This window comes from Panicum hallii, chromosome 8 (genome assembly GCF_002211085.1).
Source record: "Panicum hallii strain FIL2 chromosome 8, PHallii_v3.1, whole genome shotgun sequence".
NCBI lineage: Eukaryota > Viridiplantae > Streptophyta > Magnoliopsida > Poales > Poaceae > Panicum > Panicum hallii.
Window position 1 is genome coordinate 41,038,713 of NC_038049.1, and position 17,986 is coordinate 41,056,698.

The 17,986-nt window shown below is 48.5% G+C and overlaps 3 protein-coding genes across 3 annotated transcripts; 2 read left to right on the forward strand and 1 right to left on the reverse strand.

The window, feature by feature from the left end:
• The first annotated feature begins 2,958 nt into the window (after positions 1 to 2,958).
• Positions 2,959 to 6,672, forward strand: LOC112902651 (target of rapamycin complex subunit wat1-like). The gene is made up of 11 exons (XM_025971797.1): positions 2,959 to 3,115; positions 3,668 to 3,790; positions 3,914 to 4,015; positions 4,096 to 4,208; positions 4,749 to 4,818; positions 5,430 to 5,507; positions 5,591 to 5,707; positions 5,794 to 5,888; positions 5,989 to 6,068; positions 6,170 to 6,229; positions 6,310 to 6,672. Exons 2-11 carry the CDS (start codon positions 3,683 to 3,685, stop codon positions 6,435 to 6,437), a joined length of 951 nt encoding a protein of 316 aa, XP_025827582.1. The 5' UTR covers positions 2,959 to 3,115; positions 3,668 to 3,682; the 3' UTR covers positions 6,438 to 6,672.
• A 299-nt stretch (positions 6,673 to 6,971) lies between these two features.
• Positions 6,972 to 7,631, reverse strand: LOC112872312 (protein FLORAL ORGAN NUMBER2-like). Its single transcript, XM_025935416.1, has 2 exons — positions 7,459 to 7,631; positions 6,972 to 7,195 (listed from the first exon to the last, which is right to left on the reverse strand). Exons 1-2 carry the CDS (start codon positions 7,541 to 7,543, stop codon positions 6,972 to 6,974), a joined length of 309 nt encoding a protein of 102 aa, XP_025791201.1. The 5' UTR covers positions 7,544 to 7,631.
• Positions 7,632 to 11,208: 3,577 nt separating this feature from the next.
• On the forward strand, positions 11,209 to 15,871 carry LOC112872313. Its single transcript, XM_025935417.1, has 10 exons — positions 11,209 to 12,738; positions 12,946 to 13,074; positions 13,164 to 13,356; positions 13,633 to 13,745; positions 13,831 to 14,043; positions 14,252 to 14,521; positions 14,609 to 14,732; positions 15,005 to 15,135; positions 15,454 to 15,534; positions 15,608 to 15,871. Exons 1-10 carry the CDS (start codon positions 11,209 to 11,211, stop codon positions 15,707 to 15,709), a joined length of 2,886 nt encoding a protein of 961 aa, XP_025791202.1. The 3' UTR covers positions 15,710 to 15,871.
• The last annotated feature ends 2,115 nt before the right edge of the window (positions 15,872 to 17,986 follow it).

The following is a 17,986-nucleotide window of genomic DNA, read 5'->3' on the forward strand; positions in this document are numbered from 1 at the left end:
TAATTGATAGTACAGTCACAATGATAATACAATTGATAACCTTGGAATCCCCTTTTTCGATGTGCAAGAATGATTCTAGCCCCGGAAGCATCGAATCCCTCACCAACTACGAGCTGCCGTTGCCAATGGACATCTTCTCACGAGCGTGCACAATAATGCATTGCTTACATTCCAAAATTACTGAAATAATTATCACGTGCAGAGTGCACTGTAATGTCACACTGCATGATTTTAGCATGGTGTTCAAAGTCGACATGATATCGCAGAGCTCAACTTCCTACTCCACCGCAACTCTAGCTCTACAAGGTTGTACTAGTTTTCCGAAATGATTAAATCGCTTCAGAAAGCTAGTTTAATTTACTGAAAGTAGAGAGGACCGAGGGGAGCCCTTAGAATCATAAATTCGCACCCAAACACATGAGTGACATCCTCATCAACATACTTCCAATACTTTTGTTGTGTGTGGTATTATTGATCAATTTGCTGAACATCCATCACTGAAAGAGAACAGCTCTTTGAATAAGTAAGAGTGTTTCTGATTGAATGACTGAAATAACCCTGATTCATATTTCTTAACCTAATTCTCTGGTGCTCCCCAGATTGGAAATTATCAGCAAATGTTTTTCCAAAAGGACAATTGAAGAAATTATATCTTCTCTTGTGAATTCGATATAGTAACTGCAGCTTTCTATGGGTTCACCTGTTCTGTCCTGCAGAATTAATTAACGTGCTTCTTGTCAGGAGCAAGTGGCCTCAAATTTGGCTGATGAATGGGTTACTACGACAATCCAGTCCTTGAAAAAGGCTTCTCCTACTAGTCTGAAAATCACCCTGAGATCGGTATCCCTCGGAAACAAAAGCTGGCGCCTCAGTTCTGTCCATGAGAATATAGTTGTTCCATTTTTTGTTTTCAACTGGAATTTCAGATAAGAGAAGGGAGAACACAAACTGTTGGGGACTGCTTACGTCGGGAGTATAGAATGGTTTGCCATGTCGTCCGTGGTGACTTCAGCAAAGACTTCTTTGAAGTGAATATCAGCATACCCAACACTGCTCATTTTCATTCAAGATCTCTCTACTTTCTCGTCTTTGCGGCGCAAGGTCTGTATACCTAACATCCAATTCCTGTTGCAGGGATGTAGAGCTATACTGGTAGATAAGGATCAAAATCCAAAGGTTCAGATAATTTTATATTTACCACATTTCGACCAAAATTTACTTCTGACGGCTTATTTCATCTAAAATAACCTTTCGATGGTGGTGATCTTTTTTATGCTGGTAGTTGCGGTGGATGCCTCCAAGGTTGGAACAAGTGCATGAGGAGGCAGTTGAACAATATTTCTCCAGAATTGATGATCCACGGTGGGAAGATTTGAACCTACCTCCCAGACATTCGCATGGAAGAAATATTGAGCCCAAGCTTTGATTGAAGTCTTGGGCAAAGAGTTGAACAGAGCCTCGGTGGTGGTAAAAACAACACATCATCTCAAGTTTGGAGAGTCGCTGTACACTGCAGACTACCGATGAAATAAAAGTAAATATGCCTCACAGGTTAATTTTATCGCAATGGAAACTCTCAGTCTGCGTGTGTTTATACGTGAAGCTGTACCCATTTTAGAATACTTATAGTCGGCTTTGTCGCTCTCATGCGTTTTGTATGAGAAATCAATGTTCTGCCATCATCAAAGATGGGCTTCGCTACAATGCCATCCCACGAACAAATTACAATAAACAAGCCATGTCTTCTTGAGACTCACACTATAATGCCATATTTGGCCTTTCTAGTTGATTTCAGTATTTTTCATTTCTTTAGCCATATGATAGGATAGAAAATGCTCCAAGACTCGCCGAGCTTGTTATGTGTCCAGAGATGTTCCCATCACCAATCACGGACGTTGCTGCTATTCCCTCCCCTTGCCACATGCAGAAATCTCGTTTTCGTCACGCATCACTAGCTCACCGGCTTTCCCCCGCAAAAGGCAGGCCGGCCGGCCACCGTACCACCGCCGCTCTGCTGCCACCTGGGCGGGACCCGATGAAGTGGATGGCTGTACATCTGCGGCGTCGACGGCCTGTCCGTCAGCGGCGGCGGCACCATCGCCGGCTCGGGCCAGCGGCGGTGGGCGAGCACCTGCAAGCGCAAGCAGACCCCGGTAATAACTGACCAGCCGGTCTGACTCCCAACCACCTAGCCTGTCTGGCCGGGCTTTGCACTCTCTGCACTGATGAAGCCACCAGGATTCTCTGAACCCGTGTCCTTGCTCTTCCTGTTCACGTTCTTCAGAGTTCAGTTCAGACGCGCTAGCTCGTCGTCGCCAGCGGCGAGGGGATGGTCGCCGGCCGCACCTGATCCGACGTGAAGGCCAGCTTCCTCCGGATGATCGCGCCCGCCGGCGGACAGGCCCACCACCGACGGCGTTAACCTTGTTTTTTTTTTCTAGATAGAGGAGATTGCACGGAGTACTGATCTGGGCTTCAGAACACAGGCCTGGGCTGGATCGCCACTCATCCAAAATGGGCTGGTACTCACCCGTGCGATCCAACTACACTAAGCCCGGCGGCCTCTATTGTGCCTGGGCTTCAAAACCGGGCCGAGATCGGATCGCGATCCGAATTGGGCTCGCATCATACCACGGAAGCCAATTGTACTAGCCCACTGCTCTACTTCAACGGGCCTAGCGGCAGCATTTTGCTTTGGACGGCCCGCTTTGTTCCGACTGGGCTTGAAAAACCGGACCCAAATCGGATCGCGATTAATAATCGCGATCCGAATTGGGCCTCGTTTTGACGGCGCGATTCAATATGGGCGACCAGGATCGAGGCAGGGCGGATGGACCCCGGTGCATTTGCGGAATAGCCCCTTGACTAATGCTCATTTGCAAACAACCTCCCTAGATCAGGATTGGGCTAGATTAGACTTGGATTCTTGTTCGGCCTGTTTAGGGCCCATATGGAATTGGACATGCGAATCTAAGCTCCGGTCCCCCGAAGCCCATCGAGACCCGTGCGACCCGGCGTCTCCGCCGCCGCCGGGCGCTTCCCCGCCGCCGTCGCCGGGCGCACACCCGTGGCCGTAGGGCGCGTCCCGGTTGCTGGCGTCTCCACGGTCCAGAAGGTACGCCTCCTACACGTCCCCTCTCCTCTCCCTCCTCCTTCGGCGGCGGCGGCAACCTAGATCACCGCGTGCCGCGGCCAACCTCGCCGCCGCCGGCTTCATTTAGTCTGCCTCGGATCTCTGCTCCTCTCGGAAGACCAGCCGACCTGACGAGTGGCGTCACCCGCAGCCGCCCGAGGCTTTGCTGGTTGACGCGCCGCCACCCGCCACCCGCCAGTCACCCAAAACCCCAGCCCGCGTATGGCCCGTAGAGACGGAGTTGTAGAAATGGGAACCTCGGACTGCTGCTAAAATCTCCCGGAGCTTTTAGAGTCAGCAGGCTACACACATAGCTATGGCTTACAAGTATTTGTGTGCAATTTGGTTCTAAAAAATAAGGTGTACCAATTAATTGCCCATTGGCTCCACAAGGACAGGAGCAAATGCTCAAATGTAGGATAAAATGGTTTCTTTGTAAAGTGTAGCGCCAAAGCTTATGGATTTGTTACGATATGCCATCTTTTGTCCGTGTCTATATATTTCAGTCTGAGAGCACGTCTTGATGTATGGCAGGATATATGCTGCAAAATGGCTCAACCTTCTGTCATTCTTGCAACTGCAAGCTATGATCACACAATCAGATTTTGGGAAGCCAAGAGTGGTCGCTGTTATCGTACAATTCAATACCCTGACTCCGTAAGTACTTGCTATTGGGGTCATGAACAGAGCTATCTTTTTCTTTTTGAAAATGTGAACAGGGCTACCTAGTTTAGCAGAAATCTTACATACTGTTTGGCTGCTGTAACATATTATCTGCAGCAAGTTAATCGTCTTGAGATAACCCCAGACAAGAGATTCTTAGCTGCTGCTGGCAATCCTCATATCCGCCTTTTTGACGTCAACTCAAATAGCCCTCAACCGGTACGCATACATGTTTTTAACAACAATCAGTATGAATCACATGTTTGTTTTTCCTTATTTGATAAGAATATTCCTAACAGGTAATCAGCTATGATTCACATACTAGTAATGTGATGGCTGTGGGATTCCATTGTGATGGTAACTGGATGTACTCTGGCTCTGAGGATGGTACTGTGAGAATCTGGGATTTACGGTGAGTTTTTGAAACCTAATATCTTTTATATTATTTCTTAAGTTGCAAGCCTATTTGCTTGACCTGCAGTTCTACTGAAAACTTGAAAAAATTATTCTTAACTAGGGGACAATCCAGTGCCGATACAGCTCCAGGTGCTATCATGCAAACTCATGACATGGTCCACTGGGTTTAGTTTAAACGGACTAGGGTATAAGGAAACTTAAAAGGCTTTTTTTTCTTGAACATGCAGGAGAGCTGCGTATCAATATATTAAGAAGGAAAACTTAAAAGGCTACACATATGAACATTTTGAAAATAACCACCTCGCAAATTGATAATTCATCTGTAAAGAATCTGGATGCACCAATGTTATGGAAATCTGACTATCTGATCCCTCCAAATCTCATACAACTTCATACATGAGAGTTTGTGTGGTAGCACCACTAGATAGTGTGCATTAGAATGTTTGATAATGCGTTCTAATTTTGTACTTTGTTTACCATACTATATTTCTTCTATGATTCCCTTCAAAAAAAATTATGTGCATGTTGGTTTCAGAACTGGCACCTGTCAGCGAGAATATGAGAGCCGTGCAGCCGTCAACACTGTAGTCCTACACCCAAATCAGGTTACATTCATTTTTCTTCCTTTTCTATTTGTGTGTCCTTAAGTGCTTTAACTAATTGCAAATTTCATCATTCAAATACAATATTGATTAAGTTACACTTCGCTATAAACTTGTTGGCTAGCTAGGGCATTTATGCATTGCTTCTGTTTTAGGAGATTGTTTGGCATTGAATCCTTTGCCATTTCTGTAATGCAAATATGCTGACAAAACAAAACTGACCGCAAGTAGCTGTGAAGCTATTTTTTCTTTGTAAATTCAGAGGTTTCAATATTGTTGTGGGTACCCATGTTGGAACCAACTTGGGAGAGTAAAATGGACTTTTATATGGCTTGCCTTCATCAAAAACTGCAGAGGTGCTTGCTTGTTGCGTGTTTAGTCTGCAGTACAGAATTGCAGCCAAAAGACGCTACTATGCTGAACTGGGCCTATGTACACTCTCTTCGTTTTTTAGAAAGAATCCTGTTAAACTTCATTTCTTATATTTGACTAAATAGTAGTATTAGTGTTCCAGACTGTATGGATGATTTAAGATAGTTTTGTTTTGCCAATTTGCCCCTGTTACTTCTGTCTGTTTATTTCCACCAAATTTAGTTGTATCTTTAATTTTTCAGAAAGAACTGATATCTGGTGATCAGAATGGAAACATACGTGTGTGGGATTTAGCGGCTAACTCTTGCAGCTGTGAACTGGTGAGTCACATTCCAGTTTTGTGGCACTACTGTGGAAAGGGAAATGCAAGAACACAATTGATGTGTTGGATCCACTTCTGTAGGTACCAGAGGTTGATACTGCTGTAAGATCTCTGACAGTTATGTGGGATGGGAGTATGGTGGTTGCTGCAAATAACCGTGGGACATGTTACGTTTGGCACCTGCTTAAGGGTACTCAGGTCAGTCGATTCTGCTGACCTACCTGTAATTAAATATAGAATTTGTGATTTCTGAATTTTTGAAGTTAGCAAATTCTGTTGTGTAGACAATTACCTGTTTTGAACCTCTACACAAACTGCAAGCCCATGATGGCTACATTCTCAAATGCCTGCTTTCACCAGAATTTTGCGACCCTAACAGGTAACGTGGTGGTCTAAAAGACTTATTATTTTCATGTTTCTTCCAGTGTTATTGTGTCTTTCTTGGATTCCATGCAACATATTTGGGATTGGTTTTTTAGGTATCTTGCCACAGCATCATCTGACAACACTGTAAAGATTTGGAATGTTGATGGCTTCAAGTTGGAAAGAACTCTAGTCGGTAATGTTCAGAATGAATCTTCTTTACACAACATTCCATCCCAGATTCGCCTCATGTTCCAAATGATATCCTGACACTCTTTGGACAATCAACTTTGTCAGGCCATCAACGCTGGGTTTGGGACTGCGTGTTCTCCGTCGACGGCGCTTATCTGATAACTGGTACGAACTGCGCCTTACAGAGTTAACCATCAGTTACAGAGTTGACCAGATGAAACGTTTGTTCTCCTTCTCTGTTGCAGCTTCTTCTGACACCACAGCGAGGCTGTGGACGATGTCGACCGGAGAGGCCATCCGGGTGTACCAGGGCCACCACAAGGCCACCGTGTGCTGCGCTCTCCACGACGGAGCCGAATCGGCCCCCTCATAAGCATGCCGTGTGACTCTGCATTCTGTACATACCTTCGATTTCAGAACTGTTTCAGCACTCGTGTAACTTGAGGACTACTGGTGGTTGATGTTCGGTTGCTGAAACGCTGGGTTGTCGCTGTAGCTGTGCTAATGTGCTATGCAGCAAGCCTTTGGGCACCTGTACAAATAATTCGCATGCTGTTGATGGATGTTTCTGCAAATCTTTTGCTCCCATATGAACTGCAGGAAACTAATTAACTGTCTTGTTCTACCTTGCAATTTTTTTCCCGGAGATGCACAGGAGAGCTGTTGCGTATCAGGTTTGGTTCCACGTTTCATAGAAGGTCCAGTGACAATTTTCACTTGCACAAGGATCCAAAATATAGTAGAAAACAAGCCACACATTTTGTACATATAACGAAATGCCCACATGGTCCTCTAGTAGACTAGTACTAGCAGGCACGCGCACGAGGCGAGCATGCAAACGCAGGCGACCACAAAAAACTATCGTGGTCTGGAGCCAGAGATCCTCAGCGGCCGCTCGCGCCCGCCGTCACGGGGTGGTCGGCTCCAGCTCCGGCCGCCACGGGCTGCCGTGGTGGTGCAGCGGGTCCGGGCCCCCCGGCACGGACCGCAGCTCCGGCCTCACCCTCCCAGACGCCGCCGCCGCTGTCCACGACGTTGACCACGCCGACGACGCGGCCTTCACCGCCGTGCCGCGCTGCTGCTCCTCCGCCGCCGTGTGCCGGTTCGCCGCACCAAGCCCACCGGCCCGACCTGAAGATCAAGAGCCAAAGAAAGGTCAGAGACCGACCACAGGAACATGACGAGCGCGACGCGGTTGATGCGAAAGAAAATGGAGAGGAGAAAAGGAAGACGATGAGTTTTTTTTAAGCCAAAAGGAAGATGATTTTACCAGGAATTACATGCATCAGATCGAGCATAATAATGCCAAATAAAAGGGAGAGGACATGAAGAGTTTTCTGGGAGAGTGAGAGAGAGAAAAAATATTAAACGAAAGGTAAAGCTTGTTGTCGTACCAATGCCAAGGCGCCCATGAACCGGAGGAACCAGCAACACAAGGCAGCACGCTGCCGCCGCCAAGCACAGGAAGAACCGGGCCATGGCTTGTTGGCCAAAGGCGACACAACCTGGAGCTGGAAGAAGAACCCGCGGTGTAAAAACCAGAGGGCGCACACAAGCTGCTATCCTCAAGAACTAGCCGTGGTGTACAAAATAAACATAGGACTTGTGCCTGTTCTGGGCCTCTGGGGGTAGCGAGAGACGCAGAGAGAGGACTACTTATAGATGCAGAGTTCAGTTTGTACTGCAGTCTACAACTGCCTTGTAGGAATAATGTGGTGAAGATAACTGGAGAGTAAAACCCGGATCAAACGGTGTACGGGGGGGTAAGTAAAATTTCAGGGTGGTTACGTACAGTTAAGGCGTGACGAGACGCCTGCCGTCGCGTCGAGAAATTTTACCGTGCCGTGGCTTGCTTGTCTGTTCTGGGAAAAGGGCGCCTCGGCAGCTAGCTACTACAAAGATTGTGTGGGGGATTGGAGCAGGAGCAGGAGCAGGAGCAGGAGCACTGGAGTGGAGATCCTGCGGATCCAGTACGCGGTTAAGCGGGGAAAGGGAAGATGACCGCATCTTTTGCTTGCTCTGACGTGTGAGGGGGGAGAGAGAGACAGAGAGAGAGAGAGAGAGTCACAGGTGGCGGGTCACGGCTTGGTTCGAGAAAGCTAGCGGCCGTGCATGGCTGCAGGCGCACTCGATCATGTGCAAACAAAAAGGAAGAATCAAAGTACTGTGTGCAGCCAGATGGGACGAACGATGGTGTTTGTGTTTGTCCTCCATCTAGCTCTGTTTTGCATTGTGCTCGATCAAGGGCCCATTCGGAGCAACCAGAGATCCATGGAATGCAGGTGGCACTAGGTACTTCAAGAAACCGAACCGACATAAAAGCTGCAAGTTATGTTAATTGGAAAGAGAAAAACAAAAAAGACTAGAGGTACAAAACTGCACACTAATGGAGGGCAGATGTGGAGCGACGTAGCTACGAGGAGCAGTGCGGGGATGTAATAGCTACAGTTAACTGGCAAGTACGTTGTTCGGTGGTGGCGCTAATCAACAATCGGTGGTCGGCTTCCTCGTGACATGAATCTCGTTTGGTTAGTTAGCGAGTTGCATTTCTCTTTATATCATACTATGATGTTTATGTTCTCTTCTCACGCCGTATTGTATCCAGGTTTGTGCCCTAACCATGTATTGGCGCCTCACCCTCCGTTCCCGGCTTGACGGTACCAGTGGAAAATTATTTTGGTGGGGACTCCCATCCTTCGATGATTTGTAGTGTTGTTGAATTTGTAGTGAGGGAGGGGGGCACACGACCCTTGTTCCCGTGGCTAGATGGAAGTTGAATGCCTAAGAGTCTGCGTGGGCTTATTCTAGCCTGGCTAGAATCTAGAGCCAATGCAGTCGGACCACGTTTGGTTTCTTGGTCAATCTAAGTTTGGTTGATTCGAGGTTGTAGTTGGTTGTCGAGGTTGTATTTAGTTGCATGTAGATCTGATATAATAACCATGCCTTGGCTACAAGTAAAGTTACCGATCCATCTGTTTCCCTTCTCTTACCATCGCTACATCCCGTTATCGCCGGTCCCTTCTCGTCGCCGCAGCGCCCACGCCGGCCAAACTCCGCCACGGCCCACGCCGGTCGCGCGAGGGAGCTGCCCTGGCCGCGCGTGGGACCTTTCTTGGCAGAGCGGGGGAGTGCCGCCGCCGCGCGAGGGAGCTCCGCCGGCCGCATGTGACCGCTCTGCCGCCGCGTGAGGGAGCTTCACCCGTCGCGTGTAGCTGCTCCGCCCGTTGCGCGTGGGAGCTTCGTCGGCCCACGCGTGGGACCTTCCGCTGGCCCGTGTGCGGCTCCGCCGGCCTGCACAGGGGAGCTCCACCGGCCGCGTGGGGAGTGCCGTCGCCGCCGTCGAAGCTCGCTTTGAGCGGACCGAGCGAGAAGGAGGTGGGCGGCTGAGCAGGTGCCGAAGTTGAGGGATGCGAAAGAGTTGTGTAGGGGGGGGGGGGGGGGGGGGGGTTAGCAGTAGCCTGGCGCGCTGGAAACCATCTTCGCTCGCGTTTCCAGCAAGCCAGCGTCCGAGGTCCATTTTTGCTTGCTGGAGCCTAGCCTAGAGGATTGGCCAGGCATCCAAACATACAGAAGGTGCCTCGCTAGAGCCTGGCTTGGCCCTAAACCAGGCATCCAAACAGACCCCAAGTATTTTGGCCAAGAAACTGAAAACAAACAGAAGTTTTTGTTGGCTCAACTTATTTCATGTATCAGGGTCCCACATGCAGGATCACCGCGCAGCGGAAATTGTGGCGTGCCTCCTGCCAAGCAGAGCAAAACCGGATGACCGGAACGGCCTCGATGTGTGTGGCATGCAAGTTGTGAAGTAGAGTAGCTAGCCACAGGAGGATTGTACAGCCAGGAGTCAGTCGTCCGTGTTCTTGGCGTGCTACGGGTGGCTGGAATGCTGGATGATGAGGGCTCGGTAGGCAGTCAGGTGCCCAGTCGTCCTCCTCGGTACCTGGAGGCCGGAGCAGGCACGGAGAGGGGCAGAGCCTCCTGGCGCGCGTGACGTCCGCGCGCTGCGAGCTGGGGACTGGGGCGCCATCCATCCATCGGCTCTATCCCGAAAAGGGGCGCCTGCGGCCTGCGCACCGTCACCACGGCCAGCTCCGGCGCCGACGCGACGCGCCTGCCGCGGCATGCATGACGCGCGCTGGCCGCTGGCGGGCGCCAGACGAGGCGGGGCTAGCACTGGCAGTTGCGGTCGCCAATCCTCTCGATCCAGCGGGGGCCGGGGGCAGGGAGCGAGAGCGACGACCGGCCGACGTGACCGCGACGCGCGCCTACTCCTCCGCCTCGGGACCGCGGCGCGTTGCGGGCAATGATGGCGGCGCACTGGCGCCGGGGGCGACGGCCGACGTGACGCAACTCACACTCGCGTCCCGTCCGTCCGGCGGGTGACCGGCCGACGGGACGGTTGGACTAGCTGGAGCACGGCTTCCACCAGCGCACTCAGCTGCCAGCATTTACGCCGCTGTCTCCCGCGCGCAGCTCGCCGTCGCCGTCTCGTCCGGGGACAATGCAGTCAGGTAGGCTAGCGCGAGCCTAGCTAGGCCGCCAGCAATGGCAGCGGCACCTTGGAAGAAGCCACAGGAGCTATACAGTGCGCCAGCAGCTGCCGCAGCGCTGCAAGAGTACGCAGGCCAGCGCGTGCCGCCACGAATTGCTGCACCCGCAGCTCCCGTCGCAGTGCCACGGTGAACTTTTCGCAAGGAACCGTCCACGCTGGAGGTGGCGTGGATGCCACGTCAGCGAGGTCCAACCATGCAGCTGGCTTTTGACCCCGACTGCACCATTTGAACATAATCTGGGACCTGTTTGAGCACGTAAAATAAGAGATGATATTACATCTTAGAATAGAAGTTGAAAAATTAAATTGATTCGATCGAAAGTTGAAGGACGAATTTAATCCTCGAGAATTAGTTGAGCGACAAAGACCGCTCTATTTTGCCAAAACAAAAGGATACGAGGTGAGCACGTACGGTTACAGCACGAGACCGAGATCAAAGGTCATGTAACGCTGGCGAGTGGGCCCCACGCCCGCAGTCCCCCTCCCACCCTCGAGTCGTGCCGACTCCGCTGCTGCTTCTCGCCGCCGTCGCGCGTGGTGATCTGCGCCGAGCACCCTGCCGGCGGCATTGGCCCCACACTCGGACACCCCGATGGGCCGCAAGACCAAGAAGGGCGGCGGCAGGAAGCCGCCCCGCCCCGCGGTGGGCGCGCCGCCGCCGCCGCCGACCAACGCGGACTGGGACGACTCCACCGCCGCGTTCAGGAAGGAGGCCGAGTCCGCGATCCGCGCCCTGCCCGGCGGCGGCGGCGCGGCGGCGGCGGCCCGCCTCGCGGAGCGCCACCCGGCGTCGCCCCTCGCGCTCCACGTCCTCGGCCACGCGCGCGCCTCGGCCGCGCGGGCGCGCGCCTCGGCCGCGCGGGCGGGCGACGCGGTCCCGGCGCTCCGCCGCGCCGCGGAGCTCGCCCCGCGGTGCCCCGGGATCGCCGCCGCGCTGGCCTCGGCGCTTCTCTACGCGCGCCAGCCCGGCGAGGCCCTCGCGGAGTGCGCGCGCGCGCTCGCCGTGGCGGACCCTACCGACCCGGCCCTGCACGCCGCCGCCTCCCGCGGCGGCCTCGCGGCGCCGAGCCCACAGGCGCGCGTCGCGGCGGCGCGGGAGCGGCTCCTCGGGGTCCGCGCCGACGCGGAGGCCCTGGAGGCCGCGGGGTTCCGCGGCGCCGCCGCGCCGCTGCAGCAGCCGGTGATGGTGCCGACGAGGATGTCCTGCTGTTGCCGCCACGCCACCAAGCGGAGCGCGGTGACCGACGACGACTTGCGCGGCTTTCTCACGGTGAGCTTCGACGACCTGACGGCGCACTGCGACCAAACGGGCAGCGTGCATCTGCTCACCAGGGCATTGGAGTTTGCCAAGGCCACGAAGGCGTGGGCGTACTGGCTGTGCCCTGTGTGCGACAACATTTTCTTGGACGCGAACTCGTTCGTGTCACACGTCGAGGGCGAGTACATTCATGAGCTTCAGGAGTTGCAGCCATTGATGCCCAAGAGAGCAGCCTTGGATGCCGACGAGCTTCAGTATTCCTTGAAGTGGACGCCATTTGAGCTGGGAGAAGAAGACCCCGAGCGAAGAAGGAACTTGGACAAGATCAAGCAGGTCTTCTCTTGTCTCAATACATTTAAGGCTCTCTCTGTTGGCCTTATGGACAAGGTCATCAAGTTAGCGAGGGGCAGGTCCAAGAAACCATTGCCATATTGCATTCCTTCATGTGCCACCTCGTTGGATCCCAGGGAACTTCAGAGGCTCGTGAAACCATTGGACCAGCTTCTTAAACATTTGTCCAGAGGCTGGGAATTTGTGAGGACTTTGGGTAACGAAGGGAACAGCAAGGGTCGTTCTGAGATCATATCTCTAGTTCATGATGGGAGCTTAGTATTATCTTTGGACGCTGAGAAGATTGTTACAAGAAAAAAGGATGGCACTTGCGAGGAGGATGCATTGTTTAGATGGCTGTTAAATTCTCTGGAAGAGGTAGCCATGCCATGGGCCAGCTTGAGGCAGAAGTGTGTTTATCATGGAAACGAAGTCCTGGAAAGGATATATGAAATATCAGATTCGTTGCTGAGGCAATCAAATCTGAAGTGTGCTGGAAAGGAGAAAAATCATAGGGGTTATTCCCTTACGGAGGTCCTTACTTTGCATTTTAATGGTACTTATGTTTCGATTTACAACTCACTGTGGGTTGCATGCACTCAAAACATGGGAAGTTACGTCTTTTAGGCCGTGTAGAGTAGAGGGAAGTTCGATTTCTATTACTAGTAAACAGAGGGAATGCATCTTACTTTCCACAATGCTTGTTGATTAATGTTCATATTTTTCCTGGCAAACATGCAGGCGGATTCTATAGATGTTGAGATGTTGCTATTGGATAATGAATTGGGCTATTTAAAGAACAAGCTCGTGGAAGTTTGTACTTTTGATTACTGTGCTGCCATTTTGCCTCTTATCAGGGCCTATATATGGGTTAGTGTAGTGCTTATCTCAGTTTGACAATTATCCCATATCTTCTATCATATTGTAATTGCTTGAATGCTTGTATTCACGTTCCACAGGATAAATTGAATAATTCTCCAGGAGAAGGCTCGCAGGATGGGGTTGATAAAGGTGCTGTCGACAATAGAGATGGTTTTGACAGCCTCCATGGTGAATCTTTATTCGATGATAAAATTCCAGACACTGATTCAGATGTGCAATTTACGATCAGCAGGACAGATGAATGTGAAAACTCCTCGCTCTCACAATCAGGTAAAACTGCAAACATCTCTCTTAATTTGTTTTTATTTTCTGATCAGCTTATTTCTATGGTATCAAAACACCAACCAGAAAAGGGCTTCTGAGTAGCATTGCATCAATTGTGCAAGACCATAGGAGCAAGTTATATAAATATTTTATCAGCCATGTGATGACCATAAAGAAATATTAGTCTTGGTTATTCTAAATGGCAACTATCACGTTATTCAATTCTTTTGCCATAACCTCATGAAGAACTTATTTGACTGTGACTGAAAACATTGCAAACAGACAGCTCGAACTTTTCTACCGTCGAAACTGAAAGTTTTTCCATGGACAGTGGAGTGGCCACTGTACTTCACATTACTGCTGACGATCTGCAGATATTGAATGTGACTCTCCGGGTAATGAATTATTTTCATTCATCTGTCGAAATATTCAATATTTAGATATTTCTCCACTTAAAAAGATATCCTAATATTACTGCAGGCATTGTGGCATTCGAGGGAATTCCATGATAGGTTTCTGAATATGCCACTTGTACTACCTCATTTTACAATTGAAGTGCACTGCATTGTCTGTCTTTTGCGAAAAATATTTAATGCATGGGACAATGACAAAGACTATGGAGTCACTACTTTTCCAAGTGATGTAAGAACTGCTTTCAGTGATATTTTGAATGATCGGAATCTTTTCGGGAAGGTTTGTTCCTTTCACATTTTATTTGTCTACTTCTGTTATTCCTAAGTGGAACCTCTGCAAAAGAATATGTGATACATCATTTCTTAGGTGCTAACCACCAGACAGATACCTGGAACAGGTTATGATCAAAGTACCAATGGGCACTTCATTTGGTCCATTTGTGATTCTGATTGTAGCTAACTAGATAAATTGTTTTTTTTGGTTGTAGGAAGGTGTGAACATTGTATCAGAAATTGTATCAACAATCTTTGGGGCGTTGCACAAGTCACATGCTTCTCTGCATTCTGACAATCCAACATTTGAACACCAAGCAATAAGCACTACGAGATGTCTCGATTTCGTATGTGTAGCACATAATGTTTTTGGTTTGCCCATTAGAGAACAAAAGAAATGCAACTGTCTGAATGAATCCTCCGACGAAAAGGACTACACTACATTTTTCCATAGCGTTGATGTCAGTACAATTCAAACAATGGAGGTAAACAGCATTTTTTTTTTCCTTACTTATTTGATGCCCTCATGTGGAAAATATTAATTTCAGTGTTGTATTTTGTTGATTGTTCAGATGAAATCATTTGGTCAGCTCCTGAGAGATGCAGACAAGCAGAATCAGTACGACTCTGAGAACTGCCCATGTGGGAATAAAACTGAGCATTCTCTTCGATCTGCACCTCCTGTTTTTTCTGTTGGTACAGTTGCTTGTTCCATGCATAGTTTTTTATGTTAAGGAAAGAAGGAAACGCAAAGCAAGAAACTACACAAGACTAGTGCATTTGTTGCAGTGTTCAAATACTGCAGTCCCACTATAAAACGACACTATCATATAACCAGTACAGTTATACACCAAACTCGTGTTTCTATTACCACCACCATTAAATTTTACGAGAAAACATCCATTCTCGATAATAATTTTTTATTTTGCATCACAAACTTAATCTATCTCTTTGTGCCATTGTTGCAGTGTTTAACTGGGCGATTGATAAGGAAAGCCACATAGACATGTCAGAAGTACTGAGGAACATAACCACACCGTTGCAGTTTGATGTACTTTATGAAGTCCTGCGTCAAGAAGAGTATACTCTGGCTACAGCCGTATGTTCTAAAATAATCTCCTGATTTTTTGTACTTGTTCCTTAATTCCTTTGTTCACGAATTCTCACATCTGCGATGTTCTCCTTCAGTATATATGCTATGCACTTTAGGTTGTGAGTTCTATTGGGAGAGCATGAGAGAAATTACAAATGTCTTTCTAACTCTTAACATTTACTCCGTATTAGGCTAGTTGTGTATAGTTCTGTATAGTAAACTGAACTGTTGGCCTCCGTGCTTCATAGTTTCATTTCAACCTACCCATGGAGTTGCACACCTGTTCATATACGGACCAGCTTATGATAAGCACTTTGTAATCAGGTATGCTGTGTTGAGGAGGAACATCTCTGCTTTGCCTGGAAAGAGGGAAAATGGATCATATATGGAAGCAAGACAATAGAGGCATGAGTTCTTGATAACCTTTTACTTTTTGGTTCTTCCTTGTAATGGTCATGATCTTTGTTTGTATTTGCAGTTTGCTGATTCTTGGGAGAGTTTGCTCCATCGGTATCGCCATAGAAGTCTCCGACCCCAAATACTTTTCTTTGACTGTGTCAGATATAGCAGTATTCGTTGATCACTGCTGCTGAAGTTATTTTGTCATTTGATTGTGGTAGCATTCACATGGGATAGGTGCAAAGCCAATTTGGTGCCACAGCCTTTTGTACATCCTTGTCTCGTCTTGATTAGATATTTAGGTTCCATTTAGCTGAAACTTGGTTCAGATTTTTGAGCTTTATAGCGCAGTTTCTTGAGAAGCTAAGATATCAGTTCCATGAAAATATACTGCGTTGTGCCAGGAAATGGGCTCCCCTGGCCTGCTACAAAGAAGCAGCAATGACTTCTGATCTCGTGGTTGGGTTTGTTGGCTGCCACCATATTTCCCAATCTCCACAGTTTTGGGATCCAAACAGGTCCTTGTATGTTCAATTCATACCGTTAGTAAAATCCCCATGTTCCTAACAAGTAATATATACTTCAAATTGCACCTAATAAGTAACATACTCAAAGAAAAAGGAAATGGCAAAAATGATGCCAAAGAAGAAGATTAATTCTAGATTCTTAAAAAACAAAGTAATTTTGGAATATGTGCTTCTTCTCCTGATAACCCAACATTTTGATAACGAGCACAAATAATTCATTTGTGAGAATATCATCATATGGTTTATATACAATAAAGGAAAGAAGATGTTATTATTAAAATAACACCTATTAGCAAAGTAGAGTACTAATTATGCATATGTGAAACCTATCATTTGGTTTATTTGGTATACTTCGGAATGTAATTACAACCACTCGGGATCAACTCTAGCCAACCTTGTAAAATAACTCGGTTAATATAGAAGGAATTAGTTGACTTTGAAAAAAAGATGAAACATATACCAGATTTTGATTTGAAGATAACGAGTATCTAGATGAGGATCATACCTCTACCACCTCCATAGTCACAAATGAATATTTTTCTTTAGCCTCTTTGTAGCAATATGCAATGCTCTATCTATATCTCGAATTATGTGAAATAGCTTGTATGCATATTTAACACGCAATGTAAAAAGGTAAAAGAGCAATGATAGGATTTTCCTAACAATGTTGTTTTTTAGGCAACTAGGCTAACCAGCTATAGCAAACAAACACATTAGAGCAGCTCACCAAATATGAGCAAGCCTAGGTCATCCCTAGAAGCAGCAGCAGCCGCCGCCGCCGCCGCCAACCCACTTTGTCTAGAGGAGAAAATTCCAGTTTTGTTACATTGCTCAAAAAAAATATAGCAAAAGTTATAATGCCATTAAGATTCATTTGCCATTTAATTCTCTATCACATTTTAGTATGCCCATATAATTGTTTTGGGGGAATGCTGATATAGTTTTATCACTTTCAAAGTACACTATACGGCTTAGGCAGTGTGGAAAACCAAAGCGAATATATGACCGAACCTCATCAAATTTTACATAGTAGATGAATAATTACATGGTAGGTGAAAAATTCGTACTTGCTTCATTTCTCATAAAAACACTTAGCAAAAGTTGATAACCTTCTTATTAAGATCTGTCTACTGTTTTATTCTCTACCAAATTTTAGTATGCCCACCCAATCTTAGCGATACCAAAAGCCCCATCATGGGACCTAGGCAATACGGAAATTCAGGCGAGCAAAATGAACATGACACCACTCATGAAATATGCCTAAAAACATAGAGGCCTCACATCGCTCCATGATAGGCGAACATTTCGTGTTTGCTTCATTGCTCACTGAACGGCTCAGGAAAATCTGATGGCGCTCAAAAGATTCGCCCACCGTTTAATTCCCTACCAAATTCTGGTTTAATCACACGATTTTAGCACTGCCAAAGCACGGCACTGTACAGCTCAGGCAGCGCAGGAATTAGAGAGATGGGTCAGGCAGCAGCTACACATTTGGGAGGTGGACCAAACTTTTGAGACTGTCACGGTATCTTGTGAATTAGTAGATATCAAGCACGTTTATACAAGTACGAAGGCAGTAGCGTCAAAGCCTCTAGCCTAGCACTCTGGCTGACTGGTGGGCCCAAGAAAATCACACCACCCAAACCCCTCGGTCCCGGGCCCACCCACACCAACCTCTCGCCGTCCCGTCGTCCTCCCCCAATCTCGTTGCACAGCTCACCGCGGCGGCCAGCACCGCCACCGGGCCCCACCACCCTCCTCCACGGCGTGACTATAAAACCACCCCTCCGCCCCTTCCTTCGCCTCCACGCCTCCCCCGAAACCAAAACCCCCGAGCTCCGCCGCCCCCCCCCGGCCTCGCCGCGGCGTTTCCCCGAACACCTCGCGCGCGCGCGCCCGCCTCCTCCCGCCCCCCCACCTCCACCCGCGCG

Bases quoted from the DNA above. Each gene is read 5' to 3' on its own strand.
- LOC112902651 (XM_025971797.1), top strand. From the start codon at position 3,683: ATGGCTCAACCTTCTGTCATTCTTGCAACTGCAAGCTATGATCACACA. The intron at 4,016-4,095 runs GTACGCATACAT...TATTCCTAACAG, and splicing joins ACTCAAATAGCCCTCAACCG to GTAATCAGCTATGATTCACA. The intron at 5,508-5,590 runs GTGAGTCACATT...CCACTTCTGTAG, and splicing joins ACTCTTGCAGCTGTGAACTG to GTACCAGAGGTTGATACTGC.
- LOC112872313 (XM_025935417.1), top strand. From the start codon at position 11,209: ATGGGCCGCAAGACCAAGAAGGGCGGCGGCAGGAAGCCGCCCCGCCCC. The intron at 12,739-12,945 runs GTCCTTACTTTG...GCAAACATGCAG, and splicing joins GGGGTTATTCCCTTACGGAG to GCGGATTCTATAGATGTTGA. The intron at 13,746-13,830 runs GTAATGAATTAT...ATATTACTGCAG, and splicing joins TATTGAATGTGACTCTCCGG to GCATTGTGGCATTCGAGGGA.
- LOC112872312 (XM_025935416.1), bottom strand. From the start codon at position 7,543: ATGGCCCGGTTCTTCCTGTGCTTGGCGGCGGCAGCGTGCTGCCTTGTG. The intron at 7,196-7,458 runs GTACGACAACAA...CTTGATCTTCAG, and splicing joins TCATGGGCGCCTTGGCATTG to GTCGGGCCGGTGGGCTTGGT.